The following is a 17,545-nucleotide window of genomic DNA, read 5'->3' on the forward strand; positions in this document are numbered from 1 at the left end:
GAAAGCCGCAGACATGCCAGGCATGGACCCCATGCTAATGTGCCACAAGTTGGCGGTCTATCCAGGATCTCGGCCGGTACAGCAAAGACGAAGAAAACTTGGGCCAGAGCGATCCCAAGCTGTGGAAGAACAGGTATAAGCATTACTGGAGGCAGGATTCATAAGAGAGGTCAAGTACCCACTATGGCTAGCCAACGTCGTCTTGGTGAGAAAATCAAATGGGAAGTGGCGAATATGCACCGATTACACCGATCTCAACAAAGCCTGCCCAAAAGATCCTTACCCACTCCCAAGTATCGACGCTCTGGTCGATGCTTCCTCCGGATATAGATACCTCTCGTTTATGGACGCATATTCGGGATACAACCAAATCCCCATGTATCCACCAGATCAAGAAAAGACCTCGTTTTTAACGCTGAAAGCAAACTACTGCTACATTGTGATGCCTTTCGGTCTCAAGAATGCGGGAGCTACTTATCATAGGCTAATGAATAAAGTCTTCTCAGATCACATCGGGAAAATCATGGAAGTCTATGTGGACAACATGTTGATAAAGACACAAAGTGAAGAAACATTTTTATCCGACCTGGCTCAAGTGTTTGACACTATAAGGAAGCATGACATGCGACTCAATCCCGCAAAATGCACCTTTGCAGTAGAAGCGGGCAAATTTTTAGGTTTCATGCTCACACAAAGAGGAATTGAAGCAAATCCGGATAAATTTCAAGCCATACTCAACATGAAAAGCCCAACCTGTGTCAAAGAAGTACAACAACTCAACGGGAGATTGGCCGCCCTATCCAGGTTCTTAGCAGGATCAGCGATAAGATCTATCCCCTTCTATGCTACTTTAAGAAAGGGAAAGCAGTTCGAATGGACAACAGAATGTGAACAAGCCTTCCAAGACTTCAAGGATTTCTTAGGACGGCCACCTATCCTATCTCGGCCACAAAAAGGAGAACCGCTCATATTATATCTCGCAGTAGAAAGCCGGGTAATAGCCTCAGCACTAGTCAGAGAAGACGAAAGTGGGCAACAACCCGTCTACTTCATTAGTAAAGCGCTACAAGGATCCGAGTTGAACTACCAGAAAATTGAAAAGTTTGCCTATACTCTCGTTCTAACATCTCGACGACTTCACCTGTACTTCCAGGCTCACACAATTAAGGTTCGAACTAACCAGCCCATAAAAGAAATATTGCAGAAAACAGATTTAACAGGCAGAATTTTACAATGGACAGTCGAGTTATCCGAGTTCGACCTCCAATATGAAGCTCGGACGGCCATCAAATCACAGTATCTGGCCGACTTCATCGCAGAATTCACAGATGCCCCGGAAATCCCCACAGAATGGAATCTCTATGTGGACGGTTCTTCAAATAAGACTGGAAGTGGCGCAAGTGTGATAATAGAAAGCAACCAAGGAACCCAAGTTGAGCTCTCCCTTAAATTCGGGTTCCCGGCCTTAAACAATCAGGCGGAATATGAAGCATTATTAGCTGGTTTGAAGCTGGCTAAAGAGGTTGGAGCTCAAAAACTCAACATTTATAGCGATTCACAAGTAGTCACCTCACAGATAATAGGGAGCTACCAAGCCAAAGATTCCACCATGAAAAAGTATTTGGATAAAACCAAAGAATAGCTCGGACAACTCGGGGAATATAAGATCCGCCATATACCCCGCGAACAAAATACCCGAGCTGACGCACTCTCGAAACTAGCCAGCACCAAACCAGGAGGCAACAATAGAAGCCTCATCCAGGAAATGCTACAGAACCCGTCAATCTTGGAAGAGGAAAAATGCCTAGCCGTAACAAGTCAAGACCAAGGATGGATGACCCCCATAATTAACTACCTCAAAACAGAAACACTCCCCACAGAAGAAAAGGAGGCAAAGAGGTTAAAAAGGGAGGCACAGTACTACACTGTCACAAACAACATCCTGTACAAAAGAGGGATCTCAATACCATTACTAAAATGTGTGCCGACCAACAACACAAAGGAAGTTCTAGAAGAAGTACACGGCGGCATTTGCGGCAATCATCTCGGAGCACGAGCTCTCGCCAAAAAAGTACTCCGGGCAGGATTTTATTGGCCAACTCTACAGAAAGAAGCTACATAATTTGTAAAGACATGCTCACCATGTCAGAAACATGCCAACTTTCACATCGCCCCGCCAGAAGAGCTCATTAGTGTAACTTCGCCTTGGCCATTTGCAAAATGGGGACTTGATCTTCTCGGACCCTTCCCCCAGGGATCAGGACAAGTTAAATTCCTCATAGTAGGGGTAGACTATTTCACAAAGTGGATCGAGGCAGAGCCCCTAGCCAACGCACTGCTCAAAGAAGCAGGAAATTCCTATATATAAACATTGTCACAAGGTTCGGGGTTCCACACTCCATCACCACAGACAATGGCACTCAATTCACAGATGCAGGCTTCAGAAAGTTAGTAGCCGACTTAAACATAAAGGACCAGTACACCTCCGTGGAACATCCGCAAGCCAATGGACAGGCTGAAGCTGCCAACAAAGTCATATTGGCCGGGTTAAAACGGAGATTACAAGACGCAAAGGGAGCTTAGGCAAAAGAGCTTCCACAAGTTCTATGGGTGTATCGAACGACGCCACACTCCACCACAAAGGAATCCCCCTTCCGGTTAGTATACGGAATAGAGGCAATGATTCCAGTAGAGATTGAGGAAGGATCGCCTAGAGTGGTTCATTACAATGAGGGAGCAAATTCCCAACTTCAAAGGGAAGAGCTCGACCTACTACCTGAAATCCAAGAAAGAGCTCGAATCAGGGAAGAAGCACTAAAGCGTCGAATGGCTTCCAGATATAATCAAAGGGTAGTGCCGAGAATTTTTGCAGAAAATGATCTCATCCTAATCCGAAATGATATTGGAACAACTCGACCAGGAGAAGGAAAGTTGGCAGCAAACTGGAAAGTACTTGGGAAGGGCTACTACAGACTGTCCGAACTCGATGGATGAGAGCTTCCCAGATCATGGCACGCCTGCAACCTAAGAAGGTACTACAGCTAGAAAAAGTAAAGATCTCACCACTGGATACACTCTTTTTCCTGAAAAGGTTTTTTAATGAGGCACCAAGCTGAGACTCAGACACTATCCGACTTAAAGGGATGAAAAATTCCCACATGTATATATTTGCACTTTCCTTTAATAAAATATATTTTAGATATTCTACAAGTTTTCAAGACGCATTAATCTGAAGCATTCATCGTCTGATTATAAAGCAACAGATCGGCATAAAGTGAAAAGCAACTTCACTGCACGATCACGATAAAGACAATCGTCCGATAAAGGTGAAAACGCGATTCACCTAAAAGACGATCTAAAGATAGCAACCACCTTCTACAAATCGGCAAAGATGAACACAGAATAATGTAAGAAGTTATAGAAAGTGATCCGAAAAAGAACCTGACGAGGTCTTATGGATTGCTAAATAATAACTTAAAGACTGGCCGACGTAAAGTAGTCGGATCAAGTCAACCCAAGTTACAAGTAAACCCTAGAAAGAGGTCTGGCCAACCCTATTAAAGAAGATTACTTTAACTTAGAAGGGCCCGACATAACAAAGTCAGCCCAAAATGAAAAAGTTATAGAAGTAATCCCTGAAAGAGATCTGATAAAGATCCAAGAAAGAGGATTACAAAATAACTTGGAAGAGACCGACATAACAAAGTCGGTTTCCTACAATGAACAAGTTATAAAAGTAATCCCTGAAAGAGACCTGACAAAGCTCCAAGAAAGAGGATTACAAAAATAACTTAGAAGAGGACAACGTAAATAAGTCGGCCTCCTACAAAACAAGTTATAAAAATTCTTGAAAGAGACCTGACAAAGGTCCAAGAAAGAGGATTACAAAAATAACTTAGAAGAAGATGACGTAAAGAAGTCGGCCTCCTACAAAACAAGTTATAAAAGTAATCCCTGAAAGAGACCTGACAAAGGTCCAAGAAAGAGGATTACAAAAATAACTTAGAAGAGAACGACGTAAAGAAGTCGGCCTTCTACAAAAACCAAGTTATAAAAGTAGTCCTTAAAAAGAGATCTGGCAAAGATTCAAAAAAGAGGACTATAAAAATAACTAGAAAGAGGACTAACGTAAAGAAATCGGTTATGAAAGTGCTAAAGATACAAGCAAAAGCGAGAAAACCGAAAAACAAGTTGGACCCACACAGCCACAACCTCAAAGGATCCAAGCTACAAACAATAAGTACAAAGCAATCCAAAGAGGACGAGCCGCAAGATTCCAACACTCTCAAAAACCAGAAGAGATACCAAGTTAAATGCAAAAAAGCGTGATATAATCTACAAAAGTTAGAAAGCTTCAGAGGCCACCAAAATCTACCTCAAAAAGCTAGAAAGCTACCTTTGTTTTTCAAAATAAAGGTTGCTAGGCAAGCGACTAGAAAGTGTCAGCAGTTAACAAAACAATAAAGAGTTTAAAAGCCCACAAGCCGGGCCAGCTACACAAATGTTCAGAGAGAAATCAACAAACATCGGGAGCCTTCTTGGCAGCATCATTAGGGGGAGAAGGAGGGCGAGTCTGAATAGGCACAGCATCCACAGTACCATCCTCCCAGTTCAGAATCTGGCAATCCGGATCGGCTACAACCGGAGGAGCTGAAGAAGTCGACACTTTGGCAGAGGACACAGGGGGAGGTTCAACATCATCATCCTCGTCATCAGGGACAATCTTGCCATCCTTGACAACGTTATCCAGGCTAAAGAGGGTAAGGTCGGCCTCGGGAGCAATAACCCGAACTTGTTCCTTCAGGTTCTCGTAAGCAGCAGTCACACTGCCAACGAGATGACCCTGAGGCTCAGAGTAAACTTCCCGGGAACTCTCCAGCTCCCCCCTCAGACATATCACCTCCCGATAAGACGTAACATAGCTATCCTTATGCATCAGTGCCGTGTCCTCGGCCAGCCGCACAGAAGCTGCCAAAGCAAGAGAATTCGCCTTCTCGTTCTCCAAATCCTTCTCCAACTTGGCAACCTTTACCTCAAGCTCCTCTTTAAGGCCCTTCATCCGGTTGAACTCCTACTTCGCCTCCTCCATAAACTCTTTGGTGGCATGGAGAGGAATATTTTGAGCAGTTCGGTACAAAGCAGCCCCATATACGCCATTTTTACACTGTTTCGGGCCATAAATTCCAGATGGCGAAGGATAGACACATCGTCCATAGGAAGAGCACCGTAGGGACCAATTTGCTGATCCACGAATTCGATCGCATTGAAGTCGGGAGCATCAAAGTTGAAAGGCTCAGCCGTTTTTTGTTTCTTATTGGGAGGAGTGCCAGAAGGAGCGGCAGAAGTTGGTGGAGGGTCAGCCAGACGAACTCGGGGAGTGGGGATCACCTCCCTCGCCCCAGGAGAACTCGGCATGGACGGCTTCACACTCACTTGGGAAGATCCCTCCCCGGCCGCCTTGGCCGAGATGTTTTTAGCAGCAGTCGCCTTCTGTGCTCTTTTAAAAGCCTTCATGGATTCATTATTCTTCATTGCCTCTGCAAATAAAACATAACAGTAAGAAATTAAGCTGCAAGTCGGAAAGGCATTTACAAACAATATAAACAGATAATCAGGAACGCAAAATACCCATCTCGGTTTGAAGAAGAGAAGGATTGGTTAAAAATTTCTTTGTATCAAGATGGGGAGGTTGACCCCAGTGTTCTTCCAAGACGGTCACAAAAGCTCGCTCAGTTTCATCCAACATCTCCCACGTGTATCTGGACACTCTCACATCTTTTTGCCATTCCAAGAGAAAGGCGGGCTCATCATTTTCATCCAGAAAAAAGGGCCGAGCTCCTTCAACAGCTCGGACCTTGAAAAAGTAATTTTTAAAATCGCAAAACGATTCGTCAAACATGGAGAAGACCTTCTTTCCCTGGGAAGATCGAAAGAAGACCCAAGCTGCCTTCTTTTTTACTACTCCAGGCTTTGTCAAAACAAATAGATAGAAGAAGAGAGATTGCGAGGCAGGAATACCGAAACCATCACACAACAATTGAAAAATTTTCAAGAAGCCCCAGGAATTAGGGTGAAGATGAGAGGGAGCAACATTACAGGACCATAACAGGTTGGTCTCAAAATCAGTAAAAGGGAGGGTGATATCCAGCTGACCAAAGAAGAAGTCATAATCATAAAAATAAGGGCGATCTCTAACAACCCGAGTAGAGAAACAAACTCTCTCTTCAGAAAAGGGAAGGACAAGTTCGTAATTCTTTTCATCACCTGCACTACTACAGACCCTATGAAACTGCCTAAGCTGCGCACAAAACTCGGAATCAACCAAAGAGACACACATAAGAACCATTGAGTCCACCCAATCGGCCATGCCCTCAGGAACCTGGGAAGACATCTCTACAACGTTATTGTGAGAAGACATGAGACCAACTAATCCTACAATAAGAAAAGAAGAATGGATTACTAAAAAGCATCTCGGACAAAGGGTGAAACAACTCGACTAATATGATACAGAAGAACAAAAAGGAAAGAAAAACCCCAAGACTCAAACCAAAGTCCTGGGGCATCCTTTGGAGGTAGTAACAAAGCACCGTTTCAGGAAAAAACTACCGCTTACATTCCAGCATCTCTTAAACAAGAATAGAAGACCCCAAACATTGAAGCACGACAAGTAGAAAGCGTCAAAGATACTTCCTTTTTTAGGATCAAACAAAATTATCACTCAAAGCTTCGAAACCAAAAGCACTAACAACAGGCAGAAGCCCTAAAAACAGCAAGCAATAGGAAAAGCGAAAAATCATGCAAAGAGGCAAAGAAACTACAGAACACACCACGATCAGGCATAAGCAAAGACAGAAAGATCCAAACTTTTTCCAGCCAAAATCAAAAATTTCTCAAAATAAATGGCGTAAAGGAAGGAAGTAAGAAGAACCAAACCTGGAAAATGGGAGAAAAGCTACGAAAGAAAGCAGAAAAACGGAAGGCGAAATCCAAAATCACCCCTCTTCCACGAAAACAGCAACAAAGCAAGCGTCATAGGAAGGAGCTATGGACTCAAAGCCAGAAACAGAAAGCGAGAGAGTAAAGGGAGAAGTTACGAAGAAAGAGTGAAGAAGAGAAACCGTTTCCTGAGTGTAAAGTTCAAAAATAAAGAAGTTAAGGGAAACGGAGCAATTAATGCCAAATTAATTAGGGCATTAAACCCTCGCACGTTCCCCATAACAAGGCGCTAATACAAAAGCGCGTGCTTTTAGAGGAAAATGTTCTACATTCAAAAAAAAGGTTCTACAAAAGAGGAAGTTGACAAAATGCTCGAGTTCGGCTCCACCCGAGAAGGATCGAAGTCCTAAAACCAAGACTCGACCTCCAAAAGAAAGACCGAGCTCGAGCAGGGGCACTGTTCATACCCTGGGTCGAGCTATCCGACCCGGGATGATCGGTGACAAAGCGACCGACCTCTTCAGGTCAGACTATCCGACCTCTTCCCAAAAGAGGTCAGCCAAATCGACAGGAAAGCCCGAAAAATGGGCCCAACTCAAGGAATACGACCCGGATCCAAAGGCAGTCCAAGCCTATAGAGATAAGGGCGGTTCCATTGAAGATAAGCTAACCTCGCCAAAAGATAAGATAAGATAAGATAATTAACTTATCTTATCTAAAAAGGTCACTCTACAACTACTATAAATACACTGGAGCACCCAGGTATAACTCATACTCTGATTCTACTAAAAACCTGCTTAATACCCGTGCTAACTTAAGCATCGGAGTCTCTTGCAGGTACCCTCCACCCTCCGGTGACCAAGGATCAGCAGTGCAGCAAGTCCAACAAGTCGGACACAACAGCTCCGGCCGCCACCAGCCAGCCGGACACGCCATCTCCGACCAGTACAGAAGATCTCATCCGAGATCGACCTCCAGTTTCAGGTAACCCTCGGAACAATTATTATTATTGATATTTAATTAATAAAAAATATTTAGATTTTGTTTATTTATGTAAGTATATAAATTTTTGATTTTTTTTTCAGGTAAAAAGAAATTAGAATATTTTATGATGAAAAAGCAAAGTAAAATTGATGCAATTTTTAAGAGAAAAGCTACTGATAATGTTGGAGTTCAAACAAGTCAACCCTCTAATCTTATTTCACAAGAAGTTCAAGTAAGTGAGCTCTCTAATCTTACTCAAAATACACATCAACATGAAACCAAAGTACCAAGATTAGAAAGAGATGTTGATATCTCTTTACTAGAAAGGGATCCAGGAAAGCGACATCCAATTTGACAGTATAATGTCAATGAACGTGATAAGATTCGTAGAGCATACATAATAGCTGGGCCATACCAACCAACTAATATTAGCTATCCAGCTTCTGGTAATAACAATCACCGTCGATATTTTCAATCTTCTTGGTTTAAGAAATTTTCAAGTTGGTTAGAATATTCACCAAAAAAAGATGCTGCTTATTGTTTGCCTTGCTACTTGTTTGGTAAACATTATGGTGCTCGCAATGATGGAAAAAAATGCATTTTCAGAGTTAGGATTTAGTAATTGGAAGAAAGTAAACAATGGGGTAAATTGTGCATTTGTATGTCACGAGGGTTCTATTCCTAATTCTCCCCATAATTTATGTGTGAAATCTTGTGATGATTTAATGGCTCAATCTAAGCATATAGACAAAGTTCTTGATAGGCATAGTGATGAAACTATTGCAAATAATCGTTTAAGGTTAAAGACATCTATTAATACTATTCGATGGCTTGCATTTCAAGCATGTGCATTTAGAGGCGATGATGAAAGTCTTGGATCTTTGAATAGGGGAAATTTTATTGAGTTAATTAAGCTTTTAGCTTCCTGTAATCAGAATGTTAATAATGTTGTCCTTGAAAATGCTCCTGGAAATGCTCAATATATATCTCCCGGTGTTCAGAAAGATATATTGCATATCTTTGCTAGAAAAGTGCGTGCAACAATTCGAGAAGAAATTGGTGATTCTAAATTTTGTATAATTATTGATGAAGCAAGAGATGAGTCAAAGCGAGAACAAATGTCTGTGGTTTTGAGATTTGTAGACAAGCACGGTTGTGTTCAAGAAAGATTTTTTGATCTTATACATGTTTCTGATACATGTTCTTTGACATTGAAAACAGAAATTTCATTAGTTCTTTCTCGTTATAATCTTGATGTCCAAAATCTTAGGGGACAAGGGTACGATGGAGCTAGTAATATGCGTGATGAATGGAATGGATTGCAAGCTCTATTTCTGAAAGATTGTCCTTTTGCTTATTACATTCATTGTCTTGCTCATCAATTACAATTAGCACTTGTTTCTGCAGCCAAAGAAGTTTGTTATGTTCATCAATTCATTTCAAAACTTACATTAATTGTGAATGTTGTGACTGTTTCTCCTAAATAGTATGTGAATTAGTAGAACGGTTTTATCCAGGTGACTTCAGTGACCAAGAGAAATTTCACATTAGAATGCAAGCTCAACATTATGAACTTGATGTTCCTAATCATGTTGAGTTAACTAACTTGTGCACAATTTCGGAGTTATGTCAAGGATTAACGAAGACAGGAAAGTCTTTAACATATCCTTTGATTGATCATTTGATTCGCTTGGTATTAACTTTCCCTGTTTCAACTGCTACAACTGAGAGATCTTTTTCAGCTATGAATATTGTGAAGAATAGACTCAGAAACAAAATGGACGATGAATTGCTTGCTAATTGTCTTTAGATTTACATTGAGAAGAAGATTGTTGAAAAATTTGACACAGATTCTATTATTGATGAATTTTATGATATGAAAAATCGACGTGTACCACTTCGTTAGTAAAAAGTACACATTTTTTTATACTTTAAATATATATTCTCTATCTGTATATTTTTTTTAATAATCCACCACGCCGCAACCAGTAAGCACTTTCCTGCCTGTGTGTGCGCACATGTATGAAATTTTGCAGGGGTGTGCGGGCGCACAAGGCTGTCCGTGCGCACATATTAGAAATCCTGAAATTCTGTAACTTTGCAGAATTTCACATTTTTAACACCATCTTTGAATGATCAGAACTTTCTCTACAAAATTCCAAATTTCACAAACTTTATATCGATTAAAAGGATTTTCAAAGATCTTTAGTTCTAGATAAGTTTCATCAGATTTTGAAAACCGAGGCAAAAGTTATGATCAAACAAAGTTCACTAAAAACCAACTTTTTACCAAAAACCTCAAGAACTCAATTTCACCAATTTCCACAATTCAAAGACAAGCTAACCATACCCCAAACAATACCAAAACAACATCAAGGTCCATACCATTACTCTCTCAACTCAATCATCCATAATATTCCCATTTACACCATTTATCACCATCAAAGTCCTTAATCATCAACATCCAAAACCATCATAAACACTCATAATCATCATCAACCAACAACAACATCAACAACCACTACAAATCCTCATCAATTTCAATAATCATTACCAAACAAAATCTAACATTAACCAAGTCCATTATAAAACTCATCAACACCAATAATACTCAACAATCATTATAAACTACAATAACCAACTATAAAATCATCATCAACATCCATCTTCAAATTTCAACACCCACCAACACAATTCATCAATATTCATCATTTATCAATACCAAGCATCACACTCAATCTCATTTCACGTCAATCTAAATATTTTACACCATATTATCATTACAACATCATAATTCATCAATATACTCAAAAATCATCAACCCATCATAACTCATCATAAATCATCATTCAACAGCTCAAATCCTCAAATCATTATACATCATCATCATACAACAATCCCAACAACCAATTTAATTCAATCCTATCCTATGGGTCACTAGCCTAATGTTCAGAAACATTACATATTACATAAAGGAAACCGAAATCATACCTTGGCCGATTCCCAAATGCTCCAAACACCAAAACAAAATCACCAAACTTGATCCAAAGCCTCAACCAACTCCAACAAACACCAAAGCTCAAACTAACAACACATATATCACTAAAATCAAAACCTAAGATACATAAAACAACTAAACACAAGGGTTTAGTGAAACCTTACCTTATCCAACGTGAGTAGGGATAAAATCCAACAATTACCCGCTACTAGAGACCACCTAAACAAGCAAAATCACAAAATCTACTCAAAATCCATAACCAAAATCCCGCAGAAACTTAGGGCAGAAAACTGGGGAGTAAGAGTCGATATCTTACCAGATTTCTTTACATATAAAGGAAGAGCTCGTCAAGAGCTTCGCGTGGCCTCAAATGGCTCGTCAATCGAAGCTCCGGATCAAAAGTTATGGTTTTCGGAAGTTGAGGATGAATAGTGCCACTTCCTTCTTCCTCTCTTCTTTCATAACCAGCGCTCCTTTCTTTGTGGGTTGCTGAAAATGAGCTTAAGGCTCATTAAAGGGTGCTTTTATATGTTGGGTTTGGGCCCAACTTGGGCACGGTATAACCCGTTAGCGTTTCTAGCCCGTTCAGCCTAACTTTGGGCCAAACCTTTAACACTGACACCCGGTTTTCCGTTCCTAATATTTTTCTAAAGTTTTCGACTGTCCTCACTTTTTCTCACATAGTACTGGGCAGATTTAAACTGGTTCAACTGCCAGTTCACATTTTTTCATGTTTTTTCGCAGAAAACACATTTTCTGACTCGGAAAGACCTACTGAGTCCAAAAATCATATTTAAATCCCCAAATTCTAATTCCAACTTTTCATAACTTAATTTGGGTATTTAAATTATTTTATTCGTGAAAACTCCGGTTCTTACATCCTCCCCTCCATAGAAAGATTTTCGCTCTCAAAAATCTGATCCACGCGATGTAATATATATGCCTATATATATATTCTCCACGAAGCATCCTACTTTAACGTTGTCAAACTAACAAGTTGTAAAAGCATCTCGTTCATCATCATCCTATCGTGTCGATGTGCTCTCTCGCCTTCCGCTGTGTCACTCTGATTATCGTCGTTAAGAATTTGAAAATTTTCCTTAAACCACATACTAATTTTGTAATATTTTTCAAAACCTTTAAAACAAGTTCAATCTAAATGAGTCCATTATTAAAACCTTATCAAAAGAGTCAAAAATATTGTAATGTGTAAACCAATCACTTTGAAACACGATTTTTCCTAAACTAATTAGAATCCTTAAATCATAAACCTTTCGATTTGAATCCCTTTTTATAAATCAAATTTTCAAACTAAAATCACAAGTTAACAAAATCTTAGGACTCACTTTCCTTTTTAAATCATCTCATTTGATCAAAAGTTTCAGTCCTAGTTTCAAAACCAAATCAATCAAATCAAAGTTCTCAAACCAAGTCTAAAAATCAATCAAATCTTTAAAACTTTTCAACACGAACGACGATAATCTATACTATGAAGATAAATTGAGACTTGGTCATCGGCTTCATAATTACCTCAACCCTATTGATGTGATCGACCCGCCTCATGTATTCCTTGGCGTGGGCAATCTCTAACCAATTGTCCTGGTGAGCCACACTTGTAACATAGTTTCTTACCCAACTGGCATGGCCTATTCGGATGGTAGTTCCCACACTCCTGACATTTCATATCAGGGGAGTAAGCTCTTGACCGCTTTCCCTCACTAGATCTCTTGAAGTTCTGTCCCTTTGGCCCAAGGTAATCGTCGCGTTCCCTACTAGTGTTTCCTCCATGAGTATCCTTTGACGAGGCTACCGTCTTTGCGTATTCCTAAACCACTCTTGCCTTGTTCACCAGATCAGAGAAAATCCGAATCTCCATAGGAGCCACAGCAGTTATGATGTCGTCCTTCAAGCTCCTTTGATACTGGACACACTTCCAACTTTCATAGGTCTCCGGGGTACCCTGACATGCCCTAGAGAACCTACAGAGTTCCTCAAACTTGCTTGTGTAGTCCGCCACAGAGAGGGAACCTTGCTTCAGCTGCATCAGTTCTATCTCCTTCGCTTCCCTTACAGACTCAGGAAAGTACTTCTTGTAAAAGGCCGTCTGGAATACATCCCAAGGAACATCGGCGTTCTGAAGTTGGAGCAAGCGGCATTCCGCCTGCCACCAATGTTGGGCCTCTTCCAGAAGCTGATAAGCAGCAAACTCCACATATTGGTTGTTCGGGACATGTTGTGCATTGCAGTGCACGCTCCATAGCTTGGAACCAGTTATCCGCTTCTGTGGGATTGGTCGATCCTCTGAAAGTCGGTGGGTGAACTTTCAGAAACGTAGCCAGGGTCATCCGAGCACCTCCCAAGTCATCACCATTTCCATCTCCATTCCCCGCCGGTTAGCCTAGCCTCTGCATAGCTTGCAGAGTCGCAGAAGCATTCACCTCCATGGTATTCGCAAGATTCGCCATTGCCGCCATGAACTCGACATGGTTGTCGACCAGTTGCTTGTTTCTACTCTCTCTTCATGAACTTGTACGACCTCATCCGCGAGTAGCCATTAGGGTTCCTGTCTACACCAAACAATCGATATCAAGGTGATCAGTCTCAATACCAAAAGCCTAGTGCTTCCATTATACCAAACAGGCACTCACAAACAAGCATGCTATACAATATCAAGTAGATAACCTAATAGCATCAAAGAAAAAGACACACAGAGTAAGCAACGAAGCACAATCGGTCCATTCCTCAGGCTCACGAGGACGAACCGCTCTGATACCACTAAATGTAACACCCCAATTACCCTATGCCTTACCTCTAGCCGTAAAGCCAAGGTTAATCAGAGATTACGACAGTCCTAAGGCTTATACATATTTATATATAGAAGGAAGTAATATATTCTAGAAGCCTGATGAATAATATAGCTCAAAATCAGAATTTGAAAAGCGCAAAATGTACTAGCGAAACTACTAAATTAAAGCACAAGAAATAGATAATATATAGCAAGATATCATAGCATAATATTATAAGAATCTAGCCACAGCTCGCAGAGTTTAAGCCGGCTAGCCATATATACAAATAACTAGAAGACTGTAGTTCAAAAAGGCTTATACAAGTTTTGTTCTCTCAAATAAAAGTCTCTAGGCAAAATAAAATACAAAAGTGAGAGTACAATTAAAAAAATAACCAAGATGACAACAAAACAGAATAAGATCCTCCGTTCTGATACCATCACCCAACTCACTGCGGTGTGTTGCGACCTGCATCTGAAAACAACAACAACGTATGGAATGAGAACCGGAGGTTCTCAGTATGGTAACAGTGTCCAATGATGTAAGATGTAAGGCTCCGGGAGCCGAAGGCAATCCTAGAACTTCACATCACATACGGATATCTAAGCTTAGAATAAAATAAAATAAAATAAAATAAATAACTAACGAACTTAAACCATAAACCGGGTTTCTAAACTTAGAGGAATTCTAACTAATACTAATCACACCGCTGTATCCCACAGCCCTTGCCAACCTAACCTCCGCGTGATCTCATCGCCACCACCTACCTAACCTCCTCAGCACCAGACAATCACAATTAATGCAAACAAGTAAAACACAGATAATATTCATATACGACAAGTAGTTTAAGAAGTAGATAGGCATGTTAAACAATTAGGCAAACTCAAGTAAACAAAGCAGACAAGCATATTGAAGATGCACATGATGAATGTCTGCCCTATTGGCTGTGATATCACATGTCGGTTATCGCTAAACCCGATAGAAAATTCGGTCGACAACTCCCGGATTAGTCTCTCTATTGCGCATAAGGAGGAAAATTCCAAGGGATGAGTGCCCTACCACCTTCTCCTTTCAGAGGGAAATATTCCGACAGAGAGTACCCTACCACCTTCCTCTGGTTGCCGTATGATTCCGTGGGTTAGTGCCCTACCACCTTGCAATCAGAGAGAAATCGCATTTTCAGGAGGAATAATTCTGAGGGATGAGTGCCCTACTACCTTCTCCTTTCAGAGGGAAATATTCCGAGGGAGAGTGCCTACCACCTTCCTCTGGTTGCGAAAAATATGAGTGAGAAGCCCAGCTTCACTCTCACATCTGAACGTAGGCGAGAGACTACCACAGCCCCTACGATGGAGAACAATGCATATCATAATCACATATTCCATCTTAGAGGCCATTCCTCTAAAAATACTCCCACTCATACTCATCACAACCATCATAAATTGATAAGTTCCATTCTGAACTCCTTAGTTCATCAATTCCTCAATTCCAATACCATCCTCCTTCCTTACCTACCATATCCATCCTCAGTACACCAGAAACCTAAGCCTCCGTTCTCTAACTTTTCAAAGTAATACCGAGTAAATTACCTAGGACCCTTCCCATGTTCTAATACCCGAAATTAAGCCCAGAGTCTTAAAATGGTGTTGTAGAAGCTTACAAGCTTGTTGGGAAGGTGAAATAGTTGAAAACAAAGTTTAAGTTTGAGAAACAAGGCGTGTGCGTACGCACAGGTACCAAAATTCACAATGTCTGTTCACTCGCACAACCTGTGCTAGCGCCCCCAACAGACTGACCTTCCCAACGTGTGCGATCGCACAGGGCTGTGCGTACGTACTGGTTGTAAACCCTCATTGGATATGCGCGCGCACCAGCTATGCTAGCGCTCAAAACAGGAAGCCTTCTCCTGCGTGTGCGTACGCACAGGTCTGTGCGTGCGCACAAGTTTAAAATCTCGCAGGGGTGGGCGGGCGCACAAGGCTGTGCGTGCGCACACATCAAAAATCCTGAAATTTTGCAACTTTGCAGAATTTCAGATTTTCAACACCATCTTTGAATGATCATAACTTCCTCTACAAAATTTCAAATTTCACAAACTTTATATCGATTAAAAGGATTTTCAAAGATCTTTAATTCTAGATAAGTTTCATCAGATTTTGAAAATCGAGGCAAAAGTTATGATCAGACAAAGTTCACTAAAAACCAGCTTTTTACCAAAAACCTCAAGAACTCAATTTCACCAATTTCCACAATTCAAAGCCAAGCTAACCATACACCAACCAAAACCAAAACAACATCAAGGTGCATACCATTAGTCTCTCAACTCAATCATCCATAATATTCCCATTTACACCATTTATCACCATCAAAGTCCTTAATCATCAACATCTAAAACCATCATAAACACTCATAATCATCATCAACCAACAACAACATCAACGACCACTACAAATCCTCATCAATTTCAATAATCATTACCAGACAAAATCTAACATTAACCAAGTCCATTATAAAACTCATCAACACCAATAATACTCAACAATCATCATCAACTACAATAACCAACCATAAGATTATCATCAATATCCATCTTCAAATCTCAACTCCCACCAACACAATTCATCAATATTCATCATCTATCAATACCAAGTATCACACTCAATCTCATTTCACCTCAATCTAAATATTTCACACCATATTATCATTACAACATCATAATTCATCAATATACTCGAAAATCATTGACCCATCATAATTCATCATAAATCATCATTCAACGACTCAAATCCTCAAATCATTATACATCATCATCATACAACAATCCCAACAACCAATTTAATTCAATCCTATCCTATGGGTCACTAGCCTAAGTATCCAGAAACATTACATATTACATAAAGAAAAACAAAACCATATCTTGGCCGATTTCCAAATGCTCCAAACACCAAAACGGAACCACCAAACTTGATCCAAAGCCTCAACCAACTCCAACAAACACCAAAGCTCAAACTAACAACACATATATCACTAAAATCAAAACCTAAGATACATAAAACAACTAAACACAAAGATTTAGTGAAACCTTACCTTATCCAACCTGAGTAGGGGTAAAATCCACTAATTGCCCGCTACTAGAGACCACCTAAACAAGCAAAATCACAAAATCTACTCAAAACCCATAACCAAAATTGCGAAGAAACTTTGGGCAGAAAAATTGGGAGTAAGATGCGAGATCCTACCAGATTTCTTTAAATAAAAAGAAAGAGCTCGTCGAGATCTTCGCGTGGCTGCAAATGGCTCGTCAATCGGAGCTCCAGATCAAAAGTTATGGCTTCCGGAAGTTGAGGATGAATAGTGCCACTTCCTTCTTCCTCTCTTCTTTCATAACCAGCGCCCCTTTCTTTGTGGGTTGCTGAAAATGAGCTTAAGGCTCATTAAAGGGTGCTTTTATATGTTAGGTTTGGGCCCAACTTGAGTCCGGTCCAACCCGTTAGCGTTTCTAGCCCGTTCGACCCAACTTTGAGCCAAACCTTTAACATTGACGCCCGGTTTTCCATTCCTAATATTTTTCTAAGGTTTTCGACTGTCCTCACTTTTTCTCACACAGTACCGGACAGATTTAAATTGGTTCAACTGTCAGTTTGCGGTTTTTCACAGAAAACACATTTTCTGACTCGGAAAGACCTACTGAGTCCAAAAATCATATTTAAATCCCCAAATTCTCATTACAACTTTTCGGAACTTAATTTGGACATTTAAATTATTTTTTTCGTGAAAACTCCGGTTCTTACAAAAAACATACAAAAAAAATATTTTGAATAGTTAATTTAACCTTTACATA

The 17,545-nt window shown here is 40.4% G+C and overlaps 1 protein-coding gene across 1 annotated transcript; it reads left to right on the forward strand.

Moving 5' to 3' along the window:
* LOC107633578 (zinc finger MYM-type protein 1-like) lies at positions 8,505 to 9,730 on the forward strand. The gene is made up of 3 exons (XM_021117398.1): positions 8,505 to 9,213; positions 9,262 to 9,406; positions 9,448 to 9,730. The coding sequence occupies exons 1-3, from the start codon at positions 8,505 to 8,507 to the stop codon at positions 9,728 to 9,730; spliced, it is 1,137 nt and encodes a 378-aa protein (XP_020973057.1).

This window comes from Arachis ipaensis, chromosome B03 (genome assembly GCF_000816755.2).
Source record: "Arachis ipaensis cultivar K30076 chromosome B03, Araip1.1, whole genome shotgun sequence".
In the NCBI taxonomy this organism is placed as follows: domain Eukaryota; kingdom Viridiplantae; phylum Streptophyta; class Magnoliopsida; order Fabales; family Fabaceae; genus Arachis; species Arachis ipaensis.